The following is a 17037-nucleotide window of genomic DNA, read 5'->3' on the forward strand; positions in this document are numbered from 1 at the left end:
CAGAGGGGTCCGCGCCCGCCGCCGCCTTCCCTCTAGTGCCTCCAGACCGCCGTCTACGCTCTCAAGCCTGGCGCCGAGGTCGCCCTCCAGACCGGCGTCTACGCTCTCCCACCCTGGCACCGGGGTCGTCCTCCTGAACGGCCCTTCTTCGCTCCTGCCTGATGCTCATAGGTCACCTTTTGTGGCCTCATTATCTTTTAGGACTTGTGGACATGGTTTTGTACCTTTGTCGTTTTTAGAAGTTTTAGTTATTTGTGTTTGTCTTGGGGTGACTGAGGGGGTTGTTTTTTGTTGTGGGCCTTGTACTGCCTTCCGGGGTCCCCCTCCTCCCTCCCTCCCTGCTCCTTTTGCTCTGGGTTGTTGTTCTTTGTACGGTCTGGGATCCCACCTTTTGGGGGGGGGGTACTGTCAGGTCCGCTCAGCGCGACCTGCCTCTTTCTTTTTTTTTCCTCTCCTGCTCTCCCTTTTTGCGGGATCAACGCCTCAGCTGTGTCACATCGGGTAATTAGTGACTTGTGGGTCGGTGCGCATACCCGAGGCGTATTCCAGTGATTTGTTGGCTTCCTTATTTATACCTCTGGCAGACGCCCCGTTGTCGCCGGAGCTTTGTGACATGTAACAGACAATACTTACCCAAAGTAAGATAAATGTCATGTTTGACTCGCATTTTTACACGTGTTTAAGATGCTACGCTGACAGTTCCTGTGCGTTTTGACTTCACTTTATTACGCTATTATGCAGTTAGCAATATGTCCTTTTGTCTTCCACGCTGACAGTCCCTGTGCTGTGGATTACATTGTCTACGTTGGATCTTTTTGTTCACCTGTCCGTTCTCATCCTCTGCTATCCTAGTTCCTGCCGTTAGTTTGTGTGTTTACCTGGTCTCCTTAGTCATCACTGCCCTTCCCTGGTTGTATGTATTATGGACCCTGTTATGTTGTCATTTTGTTGTTTTTATTCCATTAAGCCACCTTTTTTGTACTAGCACCTGGGTCAGCCATCTTGAGTCCAACCCCAGTTCTCCCTCACCCTCCTGGTGAGGGGGACTAAACTGTAACAATTTAAGTCTGCCTCAGCATTTCTCTGCCTCTGACTCGTTGTCAGCCTCCTTTTCTCTGTCATTTTCAATAATTCAGTTTCAGTCACTTTATTCGCATGGCCGTTAAAAGAGAGAATACATGATATCTTGACTCTTTTCCACATCTTGTGAGGACCCTGCCCACACACACACACAAACCTGCCTCTCTCCTTACCGCCAGCCTTTATTTTGACCTTTTATTCAGCTGTTTCTTCTTGCTTTCCTCTTTATCGACAGCCTTTCTCAGTACCCCCTTCCTTCCTGCCACTCCACCTGCACTGACCGCCGCTCTGCTTTGTTGACTGCTCTGCTGCAGTTTCCTTGGAAATACACACACACACACACACACATACAATCTATGTTCATATCCACTGTGACTGTGTTAAGTCAAGTGTGCCTCTTGTTATCTGGTGCTGTTGGTCTCGGTGTGAGTGTGCATGTGTGTGTGGGTGTTTGTGCAAGCCATCAAAGTGAATTGGAGCATTATGGTTAAATAGAATAAGGTCAGGTTGACAGACAGATTATTTAGGGCACATGACCTCTGTGCCACACTTTCTTGTCTTCACTGACTCGTTTCACTCTTAAATACAATGTTGTTCACCTCTGAGCTCTCTTCTCCTCTGTGTTTTCTCCTCTGCCTTGTGACTTTCTGCTGTTTCTTCTCTTCTCTCCTTCTATAATCTTGAGAAAAGAGCAGCTTTCCTTGTCTGTCCTCATCATGCCCATCCTGCTCCAAAAAGCTACACTGACTAAAATAACCATATGTTACACCTAAGGTGGTTTTTGAGGCATATGCCATACAAACAACACACACACACACACAATGGAAGAACCGAAATCTCTGCTGCAGTTTCTAAGCCTTGCCAGCTGTTACATTCGTCTGTCTGCTTCTCTCGCTCTCACTGCATTTTCTTGTCTTACCAGATGCTTGTGTTGCTTTGAGAAACCCAGAGGTTAGTGAGAATGATGATGTAGGAAATGTGAAATGTAAATCATAAACGTCACATACACTGCGCTTACTTTCTAAAGGGATGCGTCACTTGTGAATCTGTGGCATCTCGTCAGATTAGCTTCTTTCCTAATGATATTAAACATCGTGGTACAATGAGGTGTAACAGGGCAGTAAGCAGAGAGGGGACAAATAACCCGTGACAACAGTCAAGAGATGAGCTTAAGCATTAGATAGCAGGGGTTCATGTTTGCTCACAGGGTTGCCTCATTAAGCTCAGTCTCAGGCTATTAAAGATGTGGGTGATGATGTCTGCTGACACTCCCCAGGAGGTCAGTTTAAGGCTTTAGTTTTTTTACGAAAGGCCTGATATGATTCGTTGGTTCAACATCAGCAAAAAAGATTGATTGAGGTTTTTTTGATAAAGGTGATCAGAAGGAAAAAGTGTAGTTCATTGTGTTTGCATATTGTTTTAATGTCAAAACACCCAAACGTAGACCATAACACTTGTGAGGATGGTAACTTTGAATTAGTTTAAGGAATCTGTGAGAAGCCATGATGTGTTTATCCACCTTCAGGCAGAAAGCTGCTGTTGTTTTTAGCAGCACTAAGCTGCAATGTGTGTGTATATTTGTCTGTGTGTTAGACTTTGTCAAAATCCTAAACACTATTCAAGAAATCAGCAGCAAGGAGAAAACACCTTTGACAATTTATTACTTGATTTACTGTATCTGAATTTCTGCTAAATCTATGTTAATTCAGCTTTAATTGGAGCTTTACCTTCTTCTTCACTTCTTAGCTAGATTTAATCAAATATCTATTTGTTTTTGGTATGTGAAGAGCAAAGGCTAAAAGACCATAAGAGCACCAAAACAGCTTGTGTTCGGATCCAATTGAGGCATAAGGGGAAGTCACTCTCAGGAGCTGAGAAAGAAAATAGGCAAGATCTCACACTGATGTTAAAAGAAGCTCAGTTATTTCTAGAAGAAACTGGCTGAACAAAGAGGAGATATTTACATTTTCCTCTTTCCTCCCTTTCCTCTTGGATTGCATGCCCTGTGCCTGCCAGTAATCTAAAGAGAAGATTCACTGTCCTTGGATATAAAACCTGCAATGCTGCCAGAAAGCTGATGCCCCCTCCCTTCCTTTTGTTTTTCCATTACAGTTTTGCTGTTTCTCCACCTCTCCTTCCATCCAGTCTACCCTCTGCTCTTCAGTGATCCCCCTTTATTAGCTTCTGCTGTCACCTGGCACTTTTGTTGATCGCACAATCTCTTTGTCCTCTTACAGTGATTGTGGTGGAAAACACACAGTCACTCACTGACACAGGTACACACACAAACGCTATCACAGTGTGTATCACATGTCAGTGTGATACATTTCATTATCCACAGTTTGTGTGGATACTTTAAATGAGAGGTAAATCAAGGCTCTACCCTAGTTGTATGTAATCTGTTCTGTTGGCTGCCACATGCACTTGGTCAGCCACATAGGAAACCATGCCCAAGTAGAACATGAAGAAACTAAACAGCACTCAGGGAGCGAAAACCTCCACCAAGGCACATCACTGTCTCCACAATGCCAGTGCACCTAAATGCAGTATTCCATGATTGTTTAAGCCTCATAATATGATTCATTGACCATAAAACCTGCTGTTGTCACTTGGAATTACATTAATATCATTATTAGTTTGAAAGTTATTCAAAAAAAATTATATTTCAGTAATGATGTTTTTTTCTTTGAAGATACATCAAATCTGTTGACACTCTGCTGAATCAGCCAAGTTTCAGCCAAAAGTTGATTTCAGCATCATTTATTGTCTCACAGTAGCAAGTCTTCTGTGAGCCCTGTAAATGTGAACACTTTGGTTCAGCCGATCCAGAATTGGATCCAGATCAGACTTTGGAGTGTGGTAGATCTTATGGGGATGTTATTTGTCCAAGCATTACCTGGAGTTAGAAACAAAAAATTGGCCCTATCTCACAATGGTGAAGATTCTTTTAAAAAAATCTCTGGATCTGGATGATGATCCGGATCAGCACCAAAATCTAATCAACTGTTTCATTACATTTTGAGTTATGCTGTTAACAAACAAACCAATCAAGTCCAGCAGCCTTGGTGGAGGTAATAACATAAAGAAAATCCTAAAAATGTTCACATACAGAGATGTATTCACTGCAGTGAAGTCTATACTGAACATGATTATCTTAGAAAGAAGATTCTTCTCTTCTGCTTCTCCTTCTCCTCATCCATCTGTTCTGTTATTGTTCTATGCACACACTGCATTAAGCTTCCCTCAGGGCAGTGATGATTGGTGTGCATGTGTGTGTTTGTGTATGCAATTAATTCACACGCTGCTGTTGGCTTATGGTTTCTTCCACCACTGTGGTCAGTTAATCAATACCGCTCAGCGGTGTGTGTAATCTTGTACAGGTGATATGTGTGTTCTTTGCTGTCATGAGCCGCTACCTTCCTCCTTATTCTGTCACTTCTTGACAGGCTACAAAACTCCAGAGACACAGCATTTTTGGTTTTCATGTCTTAACCGTGCTTCTCAATTTTCATTTTTTTTTACATAACAATCAGGCTTTCTTTCTGGTCTGTGCTGGTGATATACTTCAGCTACTAAATGTACAAAACACCCACTTTAATTACCAATTTCAGGAGAGATAAATGGTTGGACAACTGAGCGGATGCAGGTGACTGCTGCTACAAGCCAGCTGGACCGGCCACTGCTTAACCTGAGCAAATACAATGCAGATCCTGTGTCGCGTCACATATCTGCTCTTTGCTTGGGTGAGGACAAGGTTCAGGGATGCTTTGTGTTATGAGTATATTAGGTCTGGAAAATGGTGTTGTTTATTGTGGGGCTTTGTTGATTTATGACAGCATGGTTTGACACCCCCCTCTCTGGGGCCAAATAATGGGTAACCATCATTTAACTCATATACTCAATGCTCTCCCATTCTTTGGCACATTTAATTGTGTTTTATCGGCTGACTAATACACCTGCTCTAACTTCTGCTTGATATCACAGCAGCTAGGCAGCATTTGCTACACCAGGTAGAACCGGCTGAGCAAAGCTACACACTGGGTTTGTCAAGTCTCATGGCTTTACCTCTTGTAATCATAATCAACAACCACACAAAAGTCTGTCCCTTTTGTCCCTTTCACTATGAGACAACCAGAGTCAGCTACCTACTGCAACTCGAGTCACCACAGTCCCATAAACTGTTGCAGGTGTGCATATCGTGTAACTTTTTAGTTTAAAAGTTATCTAACTGTGGTGACTGAGTTATCATTTGTGTCGCTTTATGACTAGAACTAGAATTACCACTGTGTGGTTGTGTGCCTCCATCAACTGGTTAAATTAATTGGAATGGGACAGACGTGAGGGCACTGACCTTAACCTTTGACCACCAAAATCTAATCTGTTCATCCATAAGTCCAAGTTGACAATTGTGGCGAATTTGAAGAAATTCCCTCAAGGCGTTCCTGAGAGTTCACATTCACATGAATGGGCCAGATGTGCAACCTGAAAGCATAGCGCACACACTGAGGCTATCGCAGGTGCAGAGGCATAAAAATATGTTTTTGGGCATACCGTAATAACTTGACAATGTAAACATTCTACAGATTGTCAAAAACCCAAAATTTAAATTAATCTAATGAATTTGATATATCACCCACATCTAAAGCTTATTCATTAACAAGTTAGATCTCATTCCTCTTAATCAATGCAAAAAATGAAGTGTAGGGTTGTGTGGGGAGTTGTGCAGCACTGTTCTCTAAATGCTTTTTCATATTTTTCTTTTTTATTCCACCTGCCACTTCTGGTAGAAACATTGAACTCTTTCCATATTGATTTGTTTTTTTTCTTGTACTCCAAAATATTTTCATGTTTGTCAGATTCTGTGATACTGCAGCTAAAATACTGTAGTATTATACTCAGCTAAAATTGTCAGACTTTGTAATTGTACTCATAAGAAAGGGTTTTTGTGTTTGTCTGTCTTGTTTTATGATGAATTTAAGTTGCTAGCCTGACGATAAAAAAGGTCAAAAGGGAAATTGTATTAAGATGGGTCCAAAACCTGAATCACATTAGAAGGCACAAGGCAGTGGGCAAAAAAATGGCAGCTTGCTTGTGTATAATCAGGCACAGTCTGGGTTTGGAAGCCTGCCACTGAACTCAGGCCTAGCGAAATTCACATTGGTATGTAAGACACAACTCGAAGAGTCTGTATCTGTTTAGTGGTACAGGGAGACATCTAGGTGACTTTGTAAACACACTGGGAAACACAGTGACTCATTGAAAAATATGCAGATGAAACCCCTACAGTTTAAAACATGCTGTATATGTATTTATTCTGTCATTGTGTATGTGTGTACTTATGTGAGAATGTAGCCAAGATACAGCAATTTACAGTTGATTGGATGCAGTAAAGAGGTTATAGAAGGTTAGTCTTTTCATTTATCATGGTCATTTAATGGTCAGGTCAAAGGTTAAATCAATGTCCGAGACGTGTTCTGATATCTAGAGCTCCAGTTGAGCCAAAATGAAAAGGATGAGGTCGTGACATCAAGCAGTTGAGCTTTTTCCATGCTGTCTGCAGACAAGGATCCTGATAAATGCTGAGGCACCTGGACTTTTGGTCATAAGGCTGTTTTTGTGTGTCTGAGTGTGATTACTGTTTCCTTGGGTCAGATGAACACTTCCCTCTATTGCAGTTAATCAATAAAGTCTGTGACATTTCTCTCAGGTGTCCACTCTCCTCTACTCTTATCTTCTTCTTTTTCCCTGTCATTTCCTTTCCTTACCTTTGCTTTCTACTTGGCAGGGGAAGGTCCAAAGCATCTAAACATTCTCTCATGAATGAAGTGAACTGAGACAGAGCTCATCGGCATGCATGAGCAGCTCCCATACACATGCCAATCACGTTCTGTGGGACTTTGTGTTCGGCAGGATTTATGACATTCTGTGGGGTTCCTCTGGCAAGACACAGTATAACATACAGGGAAACACTGACACATGCAAGTATATAAGTTCACATTTCCGTGGCACACAGACACTCATTTACTCTTTCAACCACAATCGCACACGCGCTGCTCAGCACTTTGTCAAGCTGTCACTGCAGTTTGACAGCGGCTCTCCTGTCTCATCGTTAGTTTTAGTGAGAGATGTCCTGTCCCCGCAACAAAAACAAGCATGGCAGGCGGCAACAAATCAATTAATCAGATGAGGCATTTGCTGATAGTTATGTTTCACTTACAACTAATGTGCATCGAATGACTGAGAAACTTTCCAATAATGCATGAGCAACACTTTCAATAGGCCTCCCCCAGAACAGGTTTGATTAATGAATCATCGGGGTCAGACAGATTGCTGTCAAAACAGCAGCTTTCTCTGACTGATGATTGTTGTCCATACTAACTGAATTGATGCACCTGTGAGCCAGACACAACACTGTGCCAGTATCTGTGCCAGCAGCACCCTCCCATGCTTTTTCTCCACTTTTGTGTCTTTGGCCTTATTTAGACAATTGATTCCTGTTCTGTTTTGTTGCCTTTGAGAATTCCATCCACCCATCCATGATCTATGCCGCTTATTCTAACGAGGGTCATCGGGGGGCTGGAGCCAATCCCAGCTGACACTGGGCAAGAGGCGGGGTCCACCCTGGACAGGTCAGGGCTCTATCACAGGGCTGACTGCCTTTGAGAATTCTCTAAAAATAAATAAATAAATAAAATCTCATGTGGATAACTGATCTGTGATGCTTAGACTACGCAAATTTGTTTGAGGTGTGTAGTATCAACTTCAGGTAGCTTGTTGTAATTAGCCTCACACCACTCTGCCTCTGAACACCCTGCATTTGAAGGGCTATGTAGCCCGACCACTTTGCCTTACCCTTCCACCCTAGAGAGAATCAGGACACCCCTACCATTACATGTGAACAAAACAGAGGGGAATGGGCAAGGGGGCGAATTGGGATTGGGCCTAAGTGTTTCAGTTTCTGTAGAAATACAGGTTGAGCCCTCGTTGCTATGTTTGCATCATTTCATTGTTTTGATTTTGCCAGCGCTTTGCACTGAGGAGCCTCACACCATCCAAAGTCTGCTGTCAATCTGTCTTCTTAGGCCCGTTACGTTCACCTACTTCTTTCTCTGTCTTATGATTGTTATCACTTCTCCTACTTCTTTTTCCACCTTAAGTACCTCTTTCCATTCATTTGTTTTCATTAGCTTTTTCAGATCCCTGGTTACTGTATTTTGTCTTTCTGTCCTTTCTTTCCTTCTCTCTGCTAACTCTGTTTGTCTGTCCTTTAAATTCACTTTTTCATTTTCTCTATTTCCTTTTAGTATCTTCTCTCTTTCTGTGCTGTTTTTCTTTTTTGCCTCCTTCTTCCTCCCTCCTCCTCCATTTGTTGCTCATCCTCTCTCCCTTCCTGACTTTCTCTCCTCCTACTCTCTCGTCTTTCTTTCCTCCGCCCCTCTCTCAGCCTCCCTCAGCCTTCCTTTCTCTAGTCGATCAGAGAGTTGAAGCAGCCAAGCTGCCGGAGGCAAGAGCAGACAGAGGACCCACTCTGTCCGACCTCCCTCCCTCTCCAGAGAGGCAAACTAATGCCGACACGCCAATAAACTGTAAGGAGACAGTTATTCACCATTTATATCAGTTTTTTTGAGTTATTCTGAGTTAGCAAAGCCTGCTTTGAATATTATCTCCTCATTAAATGGCTGTTATTAGCTGTCATCACATCCATAATTATGCTTCAGAAGGGTAAACTGCACCTACCAATAGGCAAGAAGGTGCATTACATTGACACTGTCCTCCTCTAAAAGGTGACCTCTAGGGGCCATAGTAATTATGACAGGAGCATAAGTCAGGTGACGTAGGTGACACTGTATAAAAAGCAGCAACATCTGCATAAAAAGGAGTATTGGGAACATGGGTGGGATGACAGGACGCTTTCAAATGGGAGATAGATGTTTGTTGCCTGTTGGAAAGTGATGCTCAGTGTTGTTACTTTGCATAAAAAGGAGTATTGGAAAGTGATGCTCAGTGTTGTTACTTAATAAATAGTTATTTTAACCCAAACCATGCTCTTTTCTAAACCTAACAAAGTTGTGTTTGTGCCTAAACCTGATGCAAAAGCCTTGGTCTGGCAACATGATAATGACCTACTGAGCCAACTAAGAGGTGGAGTAGTGTCCTACCAACCCACATCTATGTTTTTGATGACAAATGATAACAGCCATTTAATGGTGTGAAATCATTTGAAGCAGGTGGTACACCTTATCTTCTTGGAAACCAGCTCTGTTTACCCACAGAGTGTTTTTTTTTATGCTTTTGTTCTTTTATGGGTGAAATTTTCATTGACTGATTGGTAGAAATTTGCACCAGGGAAGCTGCAGCATAGAGGCTAGAGTTACTACTGGAAGAACACTGGTCAAAGCCAACTTGGAAAATGTGGGAGAAGGGAATGTAAATAAGACATGATCTCATCTCCCAGAACAAATGCTGTCAACGTGCCCTTCAACAAGGCCAAGATCTCAGCTGGGTCTGCTCAGTGTCCAGTAGATAGAGACTGTAATTATACGGGGCAGTTCCCATTTATGGATGAAACAAAGTGTTTGTTTGAATGGAATAAGCATGTTCAGACAATCAGCTTTGTATCAATTACAGTCTTTTAAATGCCTTAACTAAATCACCCATCTTTGAGCATGTTTCTTGGAAAGTAGTATTTCAAATCCAACTTATATTTACAGTTCATGAAAATGTTTTGGTGTTTTTCATAAAGTCCACTCGAAGTTTTCTCCATATGATTTTTTCTTCTATGTCAAACAGCAGTGTGCTTTGCTGCAGAGACACCGAGGTTAAGACGAAGGATAGGGAAGGGGAGCAAGAAGGAGAGAACTTTACAGCAGCCTGTCTGAATGAGAGCTGCTGCAACAGTAACTGCATGTTGTGTAGATGTGTGTGCGCACACGTAGTTTGAGAGTATGTCTGTACATGATGAAAAAATGACTGTAGTGCATGTTAAAGACGTCTTTGGGAGGAAAGACAGGGTGTGAATGATTGACTGCTCTGTTGATGAGCTCTTCAAACATAACAGTGGAGTGCATTAAGTCTCATATTCAGGCGCTTACATAAATACTCAGATACACAGAGGAAAGCGCAAGCAGTGGCAGTGTGAGAATCGCAATCTCTTTTCTTCTGCAAGATATCCACTGTCAGAAACAATGATAGCAGGCTTGTCACTTGTCTGTTACAGTGAGGTGTTGATATGCAGTGAAATTTAAATTCTCTCCTGGCACAGGTTTCTAATAGCCACATGTTCAGAATGACTTGGAACGGCTTTCCTTAATTTTTTTCTTTAGATAAAAAAATCTCTATTTACTGCAGTAACGCAGAAAGTTTCATTAATACACAGTAACAGATAGACACACTTGCTGTGTCCCGGTACCTTAAACCTATTATCAACTCCAAACAACAAAAGACAGCCCACAGAGACAGATTCTTTTATTTTAAACGTGATGTTTTGGCTCCAGCTCACGTTCTGCATTGTTGTGTCTGATCAAGTTGAAGTTTAAGGCGAACAGGCCGCCCACTCTCTTTCTGTCTGTTCAATGATAACAGCTGTAGAGCAAAGTGAAGATTTATTCTCCCTGTGAATCGATGCTAATCACGTCATTGTGCTCCCCCATTCCGCTGCCTCTCTCTGGGGTTTCACACCCCTCTCTGGCCTTTTCCTCCTCACCCGCCGCTTCTCGTGCTCTCTTCCCCTCTTCCCTCATCACAAGGGAGGTGAAGCCATCTGAGGCTATTTGCACGCAAGCCAGCCCTCCTCATGGGTCAGCGCTGTGCAGACTGATACTGGAGTTGTCACCACTGCAGAAAGCTCTCTTCATGCATCTTTCATCCATCTTCGCAGCCTGTTGTTCTTTCAGTGGCGTAAAGTAGATCTGAGCATAGAGTTTTTCAGCTGTATGACCATTTGAGACAAAGATCTTGGATTTTAGTTGTGATAATGGTCTGAAATCACTGCCAAGCATCATCAAAATATTGTCACAATAATAACATTTTTGGTTGAGATATTAGAATGACTTTTTGTGTTACGCAGCAATGCTGGACTGTCCCAGGCAAAAGTCTATGAAGTCTTTGGTCATGTCAGTGGCCCTAGATTGCACTGTGAAACATTTCCAACCCTGTTTAAAGTTTTGGTCACACCAAAATTCTGACACCATCAAAAATTTAGAAACAAAGTCCTTCAGTGTGACTGTTTCCAAAACCCAAATGTTCAAACCAATAAATCAGAATATTTCAAATTCAAATGTATTTAAAGTGTGGGCTCACACACATTACAGCCACATAAATGAAATGCATCAAAAGCATGGACAGAATTAAAATGTAAAGTTAAAATGAAATTATCATAAAATAAAATAAATATAAGCAAAGTTAATTTAATCCTATAGCCCTTTTAAAATCCCAAGGTTACAAAATGCTTCACAACTAAATGAATTAACATAATCGTAACAGCCACACGTGTCACTCACAATCACAGCAAAGCATAATAAAATAAACATAAAACACTAAAAAGAATAAAAATTTATAAATAGGTAAGAAAGTCCCTGGCAGAAGACACGAATGCTAGTGAGAAGAGATGAGATTTCAGTAATAATTTAACGGTGCCCAACTATAGGGCCTTTGAGCTTTAGCCGAACCTCCGGTAATAACTGTTTGGAAGATCTAAGATTGTTCTGGAATGTAAGGATGTAACAAATCATTAATGTAGGGGGGGGGTGCTAAACCATTTAATGCTTTAAAAACAAAACTCAGCACATTAAACTTGATTCTAAAACCAACTGGAAGCCAGTGGAGTGAAGCAGGTATGGGTGTTATACTGTATGATCGTGTTTATGTGTGTTTGTCAATAGATAGAATGACAGTGTCCTGGACCAAGTGAAGATGCTAAAGAGAGGACTGATTAGTTCCTACACATATGGTGCTTTACAGTAATCTAACATTTTCAAAATCTTTAAAAGAGAGAAAAGACTTAACTTTGGTTAAAAGGCTCAATTGAAAGAAACTGGCTTTAATTATTGAGCTAAACTGTTTAATGCCTATATAGTGTAGACATTTACAAATTTACTGAGATGGAATAACTCACTATAATTACAATTAGAGAAAAGAATATGATATAAGACAGCAGAATAACAAAATATATTAATTTAATTAAAAGCTATCAAGAAAAGATAGTTTCGATTTAAAAGCCTCACCAGATTTTGCTTTTTTAATGTCTGCAGGAAGAGCATAAGAAAGAGCCCTATGACTCCTGGGACAGCCCAGAGTTTTTCACAGTGAGCATGATGACACATAGGTTACAAGTAGAGCAGACAAGTATGACGTGCAATACCGCGTATGACCTACAGTGATGCACAGAGCTCCTGTTACTGTCCTCATTTGTCTCTTCTTGTATCTATTTTTCTTTATATTTTAAAGCTGCAGTTCACTTGGCACCATCTGACATGATTCCAAACCAATATTGTACAATCTGACTCAGATTTCAAACAAGATTTCATTAGACTCCATTATGCTATGTGACATGCACTTGTAAAATTGTTATCGCAGAGTCTGTATTGTGTAAGACAATGCATCTGTCCTAGAGGGACAACTCAGCCATGTGACCTTCTAATGGAGACCAGAGTTTCATTTTTCCAATAAATGCCTGGATCTATTTTCAAACACTGACAAATGAAACAGCATTCCTGTAAAAGGCTTTGTTCAAACAGATGCAGGAGTAATGTGATATACAGTATTTATTTATCTGAGTCACTGATACTAGTACTAACATACACCCACAAGAAAATGACCCTTTTTCTGCTGCAGAGATAAATATGTAATGTGGTTTTTCTCCCTCTGTGTTTGTTTGTGTGTGTGTGTGTATATGTGTATGTCTGCATGGCTACATGCCTGTCTCTGCACGTGTGTGTGTCCATGCGTTCATTCACAGCTCCTGCCAATGCCCAGATTGTGCACGCAGGCGCAGCGTGTAATGTCAAGGATGATAACATCAGTGAAAGAATCTACACCATCAAAGAAGGAGACACACTAGTGCTTCAGTGTATCGTTAAAGGACACCCACGACCACAGGTAGGCTCCTAGCCAACAACCTGCTGAGTGTTTGTCTGCCAGATGATTTGTTCATGTACTGGTTTATATCTGTGGTTTGAAACTGAAGGACATCTAGACAATAGTGTATTTAGGGGCTCAGAACATAGCCTGTCAGTCAAACATGCGGTCCTATTCACTAAAAAAGGTTCACCATACAGCTGAAGGATGGACAGGCTGACAGATGTTTTAAATATGTGGATGGATGAATTAAACTTTTCACATTACACACATTACAATACTTTCAAATTATTTAATCCTTCCATCTATCCCACTTATTCCTGAATAGGGTCGGGGGGGGCTTGATCTATGTCATGTCTGCATCTGTCTTGAAGTAATTCCTAATCTGCAGACCTGTCCTGGTTAAACCTTTGTCAAGTCAGGTCTTAGAGTCAAGCTAATATCTGTGTCCCCTTTTCTTGACACAAATAAAGTAAAGCCCAAGGTCTGATCAAGCTGCTGTTGTTGTTATGATGCATGAAGCTTCCTCATTGTTTACATGGTGCGTTCATGTCAGTGTGATACTGGTGACTGAAAAGACTGCAGGCGAAGTGGACACGTTCTAGGATAATAATAATAATCAAACAAATAGAATTTGTTTTTGGTACAGAACCGAGGCAGCCATCTGTGGCGCCAACTCACACCGATTAGCATCAGTTACAAACCATGCCATGAACTGGCTAGCATAAATTATAAGATGCATCCATGGGTCAGTGCTTCTGTTTGTGTTTCTGTTTGTGCTGAGTCACACAGTTTCCTCCTCACCTTTCAGTGGAATTGCCTAAAACCATGCCCTGCTTCATTGCCTTCATGTAGACATTGATCTCAGTTGACTCTTACCTGAGTCCTCTGTCTTAGTAGTGACACCTCCAGTATATTTGGTTTAGCATTACACAAGCAGCATCAGCAGTAGTTAAAGAGTTGGATTTGTGTCTTAAAGGCTGTGAGCTTAATTCCCCGGAATAGCTGATGGGCTAACTGTGCTCCACTGTAACCAGTTACCTACACAGTTGACTTAAAGTTCGCCTTTTAGCAAGATTAACTGTGCAGCTGCACCAGTGGATCTTCAGCATAAGACCTATTAGGAAGACCACATGTGCTGAGATTAATATATTTTCTGTCCAGTTCAGTGCATCACTCAATTTCCTTCTGTCCTTTTAAGCCACATTTGAAAGAAATGAAAAAGAACAAATTCTGTTATACAACAGCTCGGAGTGGGTCGCACATGCTGAGTTTGGAGCACAGCCAGTTAGTTGTTTATAAAGGAACATGGCTTTTCTTTCAAAAGGACATAATTATACATGACATGCATCCCTGAATATATGTACATACTATAGGTGCATGTGCATGAAAAAATGCAGCTAATTGCACAGGCAATAAAATATAATCAAGCAAGTACACACACGCATACATGTTTTCACTTCTCGTGGGGACTTTACATTGACTTCCATTCATTTCCTGGAAACTTGCCTTAAACTTGTCCTAACCCAAGTGGTCACCCTAAAATTCAGTGATTTATATGTGGTCCTCATGAGGAAGGGGAGTCCCCACAGTGTGATTGTATAAATAGATTTTGGACCCCACAGTGTGAGTAACACCAGGCACACACACACACACACACACACACACAGCCAGCACTGCACACATCTGGCTTCCTGAGTTGACCTCACACAAACATTTTGGACCAGGGTCTATATGTGTGTGTCTGGTGTGTGTTTGCATATGGGCATCCAGAGCTAGATCTAAAATGAACTGAGGTGACAGCAGAGAGTTTGTGTGTATCTGTGTGGGAGACTGCGAGGTGAGAAAAGCAGTGTTCTTCATGGGTGCATGTCCGCTGGCATCACATCAGCATGACTACACCAGTGCCTGTATGTCTGGGCCTCTAGTTCTTCTGTTTGTGTTTATGTGTCCATTGACTGTGTATGTGCATGTGTAAGAGGCAGTTTGCTTGTGTGAAAGCAGATACAAACTGATCATTTGCACATAGCTGCAATATCCAATTACATTCTGACCTAACCTGCGCATACATCTCTCTCTCATTTGATTCATCTCTCTCTCTCTCTCTCTCTCTCTCTTGCTCTCGCTCGTATACACAGAGATGCACCCCACATCTACAGGCTGTGTGCCCAAACACAAATATAAACAAACTTTTAATAAAACTTTTATTTTCACCAGTGCTGGAATATTAGTCATTATACAAAACATATTCAGAAAAACACAAATACTACACAAGTTCATTCCCCTGGAGCAGTTCAGAGATGTTGGAAATTGCGTCAGTGATTGCTTGTTCTCTGTGTTGGAGGTGGGAGTGTATTTTGAATAATGATCACATTGGTCACATTGTCAGAATCTAAAATATATATATAGTGTATGCACAAGTAAGGCTCGCCTCGCCTCTAGCAAAGAGACACTGGTTGTGCGAGAGTGTGCGTACAATGTGTAGACACACATTAACAAATGAAGGCAGGCCAAGACAAAGAAGCAGATGGACTCGGGCAAATAATTGCAACAGTAAAAACATTTCAGTTCCTTATGGCCTCAGACAAAACTGAGGTGGAGACAACAAAACCTGATTAAATCATCAACCTGTGAGGTTCAGCTCAAACACGTTGCACAGTTTAGAAGAACATTTTCAATACCAGTTAAAGGAACCTGGGTCCATAGGTGTTTATTGAGTTTGTTATAAAATCTGATGGAAAAACTGAATTAAGTCTGCAAATGGTTCAAAGGTTCTGTACTGGAAACAAATTCCTTGTGTGTAACATACGTGGCCAATAAAGGTGGTTATCCTTATCCTTAAAGCAGATTAAGAAGGACTTGACAAAATTGTTGTGTTTTTTTTTTTTTTTTAGTTAATACTTTGGTTTCTATCATTATTACTTCTCCCATGTTCAAAAATTCATGGCCATGTCCAATGCAATGGAGCCGGCTCTATTTTCTGATGAAGACAGTGAGATGATGTAAAGGTTTGTGTCACTGTTAAACAAGATAATTAATATATTTATGGTATTAAATTAGACCTGCTAATGAAACACTAACAATATCAGTACCATGAATGAGCATTAGATTTATTTCTTAAGGTTGAACAATCAAGCCAGTTTAAGTCATTTATTCGATTAGTTGTGAGAAGATGTTATTTGTTCCTGTCAATTGCTGTTACATGAGTGTTGAAATTATTTTTCACGCTCCATCTCATCTTTTTGCTGCTAAAGCTCAACAGTTTAGTGTTGTTGTTGTAAATGACTCCTTGTGATGCTGGTAGAACCGTGGAAAGAACCGTAGCTTTGTCCCACATAATAAGCATCAGCGTTGACGTCCAGTTGAGTCAAATAACACCACAATTCACTTTGTCCTTTTGCTGAATCTGCCGCCATATCTCCAGCCTGCTCTCCACTGTAAGTGTAGCACACGGGCACAAACATTGTCATAAACATTAGTTCCACTTCTCTACAACATAAAAAAATTTATGTCTCCAAAAATTGATTCTTTTTTCATTATTCAGTGATGTTGACCTTTTCAGCTAATCAAATAATCAACTGTTCACGCACATCCCTAGTCAGCGCATATGTAAATACAGATTCAACTGATAAACAACTAGCTGTTATGTTAAGTTAGATTTAGATGGTTGACTGCCCACATTAACTTACTTGTTCCTTTGGAAAGTAGCATGTTAAATCCACATCCACACCACTTAATATTCAGTTATAGTACCTTTCCATAAATATGCTGCTTAAATTTTCTTTGTTTGTTAATGAATATTTTTTGCCTTAGTTTACACTGGCAAAATTAACCCTGGTATATGTACAGTACACAGAGACACATATTTACACATGAGGGAAG

The 17037-nt window shown here is 41.1% G+C and overlaps 1 protein-coding gene across 2 annotated transcripts in view; it reads left to right on the top strand.

The window, feature by feature from the left end:
* mdga1 (MAM domain containing glycosylphosphatidylinositol anchor 1) overlaps positions 1-17037 on the top strand; it is a 177489-nt gene that overhangs the window by 40936 nt on the left and 119516 nt on the right. For both annotated transcript variants that reach the window (XM_020589876.1, XM_020589877.1), the window contains exon 3: positions 13037-13176. In XM_020589876.1, the coding sequence (XP_020445532.1) occupies positions 13037-13176 (140 nt within the window). The remainder of the gene's footprint in view (positions 1-13036; positions 13177-17037) is intronic.

This window comes from Monopterus albus, unplaced genomic scaffold (assembly GCF_001952655.1).
Source record: "Monopterus albus unplaced genomic scaffold, M_albus_1.0 scaffold10.1, whole genome shotgun sequence".
Taxonomy (NCBI): domain Eukaryota; kingdom Metazoa; phylum Chordata; class Actinopteri; order Synbranchiformes; family Synbranchidae; genus Monopterus; species Monopterus albus.